Raw genomic sequence first — 3,990 nt, 5'->3', positions numbered from 1 at the left:
CTATTTTTAGAATTAACAAATAATGGACTTCTTTCCATTTTTTAATTATTTAGCCCACTGACAGCAATTTGGAAAAGGGCTGAAAATCAAATATTTAGGGTTTCCAGTCTTGAAATGAGACAAACTAATCAGAATACACTTCTTAAAATGTTTATACCAAATTCACAGACACAGTATACATATAAACTTATAGCATATTCACACATACTTTAAAAAAAAGAAAAAGGGGAATTTGCCCATAATCAAAACTTTATTGAAAAACTGACACCAAAATAGGAGATGACTGTTGTATACCTTACAAAATTAAACATAATTACATTATCTTGGTAGATTAACCGGAATTATTGAACTGATAAGGCTTTCTGCGATAGAACACAAATTCAAGAGGTTGTGTGATCATTAGTGTTGCTTTCTTCTAAATGAACACCCTGCAAAGGAATCACAAGAGCATGTTAAACAAGTGTACTCTATCTCTAGTATAGTTTTAATGACAAAAAGTACTTTTTAAGTTAAAAAAAACCAAAGTTTTAGGAATATTAGATTAACATTCATATATATGTTATTTATCCTTTTATACTAGAACTTTATTATAATAAATCTTGTACATTTGAATTTATTCTGATATGACTATAACTATTATTCCTGTTTCTCAAATGCTATGTTGGAGTCTACATAAGACCATGAGCCTAAATTCAACAGGTAAAACTTTAACGCCAGCTATCAGAAAATGCAATCTTAGTTTTTAGGAATTATTTTGAATCACTTTCCCAAGAAACTAATTTTGATTAGGATGCTCTTCAAGTCTGCTAGGAAAACTCTAATACCCTATTAATCATCCATCAGCACATGGGCACAAAACTCCAAGATCATGGCATGATATAAAGGTTTAAAAACTCTTGCAAGTATACTTTTGAGAGCAACACTACACTTAAATATCGTATGCTGACCTCATACTTAGATCTCACCAGCTCACACAAAATAGATTTTAGATCAGTACCCAAACTACTTATAACTCTTCTGGTGAGAACAATGTGGAATTCACAACTCCCCAAAATATCACAAGCAAATTTCAAATATAATTATGGAACTATAAATCTGTAAGTACTACTATGGAAAACAATATTCATAATTACTCTTTTTTTTCTTGGTGCACAAAAGTGAAAGAGCAACTCAAACGGGATTTTTAGGGGCACCCGGCTGCCTGAGTCAGTAGAGCATGTGACTTGATCTCAGGGCTGTAAGTTTGAGCCTCACACTGGAGGTAGAGATTACTTAAAAATAAAGTCTTTAATAAGTAGATGAATAAATAAATAAAAATTTTTAAATGAGATGTTTAATTAAGCAGGTACTCACAAATCAAAACCTCTGGCATTTTAATTTATACATTAGTTTTCTGTTGCTTAGCCAGCAATGATGAAAACTGTCTTCAGTCAAATGCGTCAACTATATATGAAACAAAATATTTATGATGGAATTTTTAAAATTCTATGGTTTTAAAAATCTGTATGTCCTATTGTATGTAGTTATTGTTTGGCTCCATTTTGACTTATGTTTAATATTCCAAGTTAAACAAACTAAATGACTAACTATAACAGAATTAGGTATTCCAAACTAAGAAAAATAATAGTTACATGAGTTCTTTACAAAGTCAAGAATATAAACTTAGCCATCTGAGCAGGGTACTCTTTACTGAAAAAGCATACAATGAAAGATACAACTATTTTGGTAATAATGAATTTAAGATTTCTTTTAAACTGGTTTTTAGCAAAGGAAGACACTTATAATCATAAAATCTCATCACTGGGTTAGAAACGGGCAAATGACATACCTTCTGTGAGTCTGGCCTTTCCTCCCGTTGGCTGGCACAACACTGTTGAACAGCCTACACAAAGAACCACCGTCTGAGCATGGCTGAAAACCGTGGTAATCTTGTAGCAACCTAGAAAAAGGGCAAATTGAAAGCGAAAAGCAGAAGAAAATAAAGCATACTGTTCAACATATTTCTAGCAAAGACTTTGTAAAAGATTAAGACTTTAATGTTTGCAACAGCAAGCCACATATTTACGTCACATAAAAAATGTTTTTAAAAGCCAACAGGTGAAGTTAGTAATATATTTTATTGAACTCAGTATTTCCAAAATATTATTACCATTGCAACATGTAATCAATATGGTTTTTGTGTGTATATGTGCTACATCTTAAAAATCAGGTGTACATTTTACACTTAAGGAGTATTTCCCATTTTGGCCACATTTCCAGTGCTCAGTAGCTGCCTATGGCTAATGGCCACCACTGTGGGCAGCACAGCTTTACATTGAAGAATTAACATACTTTTCATGATTAGTTTCAAGAAAACTAACCATCTGCATAGCTTAACACTTAGTAAGTCAAATGTCATAGCCCCTTTGGAGTCTCCTCTTCACCATCCCCGCCCCCAAATCTTTCTCCCGTGGTTTGAATAGTTTACTAGGAAACTGTCCCTTTTGACATTCCAATTCTGTAATCCCACTGCTAGTCAACAAAGGGTCCTAAGGGATCTAAACATACACACCACATTAGCAATCTCTTCAGAAATTTTCCTTGAGAAAGGAATTAAGATCTGAAATTTTACCTGGGCATTTTACATCCATAAAATAGGAATTTGGGCTTTGAACTAGACGTTTCTTCTTATGTTTTTTCTTTTCCTCTTCCAAGGACGGGTGGAGTAAATCTCTAGCCAACTGAATAAAAAAAACGTATTATTATTCCCAGAAGGAATCCACAATGGTGGCAGATTTAACCACACTTAAAATACACACGCAAAAAAGGGAATAAAAGTCATACTCAGCCGACGCAACATGTCAGATACTTGTTATTTTTTTAGCCTGTTAACTTTAATCCATACTTTTTATAATGCTTGCGTTCTCTACGTCCCGGTAAAGGTCTAGGACGATCAAGAAGCATATGGTAAGGTTAATCTCGTTCTTCTTTAGTCCGCTGAGTAACAGTCTCCGATAAAAACAACACTGTGGTGCTAAGTAAGAACTTGACCCCAACCGTGCACCCGCTGAAAGTAGAAATCGCTGAGGTAGACCGGAGAGTGCCAACCCGGGGGTGACTTCTGCCCCGGGGTTCAACATCTGATCTGACAGGAACTCTGAGCGGCTGAAGCCTGACTGTCCTTGATGCAGTTAACAAGTAAGGTAACTGCGAAGACAGTTTTGAAAAAGGAAACCAGCAGAAAATCGCTTCCGAGACGAGGAGAGAACCACCAAGCACAAGGAGAGCAAAAAGACTCCAAAGACTACAGTCTCGCGAGCGCCCACCCAAACCCAAGAAGGCTGAGTGTTACCGAGAAGCTGTGTCCCTCTAGCTAGGGACTCGAGACCTAAGCACTGGGCGGCCCCGGGTCCTCCCGCTCCACGCCCAGGCAGGGCCCTACACGCCGCGCCGTCCAGGCAAGTCCCAACAAGTCCGCCACGCGCGGAGGAGCTGCGCGATCCGCGCCCCTGAAATGCGTTCGGCAGGGACCCCCGGGCCCGCGGAAGCGTCGGGCTAACCCGCCCCCAGGACCCCTAGACAGAGAAGCCCGAAATAAACGGAAAGCCAGAAAGTAAACAACTCACAGGCATGTTGATCCTTTCGCAATCCCAGCCAGTCCCGATCTCTAAGGCGACACCCCTAACGAGCAGCACGCGATCTGGCGAGCTGCATCAACTTCCGGGATAGAGGCGGCTGGGCGGAGCGGAGCGTCGGGACCGGCTGGCCGGTCCGCTCTAGGCGCTCCTCTCGGTGGTGGGGGTCGGCTTCGGCCGGGTCAGCCGATCAGGGGCTGCGGGAGAGGCCCTGAGGTTCCCCTCGTGCCGAACGCCCGAACCGCACCACCCTCGCGGGCTCCTGGGCCAGGGCCGCCGGCCGTAGGGCTCCGCGTCGAGCCAGCGGTGCCCGGAGTGAGGCTCAGGCGGTGTGTCCGGCTGGGAAACCACCTGGGGCTTAGGCCGCGGAGGGGGA

At 40.8% G+C, this 3,990-nt stretch overlaps 1 protein-coding gene across 2 annotated transcripts; it reads right to left on the bottom strand.

Moving 5' to 3' along the window:
* Nucleotides 1-231: 231 nt before the first annotated feature.
* RPS27L (ribosomal protein S27 like) lies at nucleotides 232-3,715 on the bottom strand. Of its 2 annotated transcripts, none has more exons than XM_042941806.1 (4): nucleotides 3,606-3,715; nucleotides 2,612-2,720; nucleotides 1,829-1,939; nucleotides 232-428 (listed from the first exon to the last, which is right to left on the bottom strand). In XM_042941806.1, exons 1-4 carry the CDS (start codon nucleotides 3,609-3,611, stop codon nucleotides 400-402), a joined length of 255 nt encoding a protein of 84 aa, XP_042797740.1. In that variant the 5' UTR covers nucleotides 3,612-3,715; the 3' UTR covers nucleotides 232-399. The 2 variants fall into 2 exon arrangements, with proteins under 2 accessions (XP_042797740.1, XP_042797741.1); XM_042941807.1 differs by lacking the exon at nucleotides 3,606-3,715 and adding an exon at nucleotides 3,332-3,539.
* Nucleotides 3,716-3,990: the final 275 nt, after the last annotated feature.

Source organism: Panthera leo, chromosome B3 (assembly GCF_018350215.1).
Source record: "Panthera leo isolate Ple1 chromosome B3, P.leo_Ple1_pat1.1, whole genome shotgun sequence".
Lineage (NCBI taxonomy): Eukaryota > Metazoa > Chordata > Mammalia > Carnivora > Felidae > Panthera > Panthera leo.
This window is presented reverse-complemented; position numbering and strand designations above follow the sequence as displayed.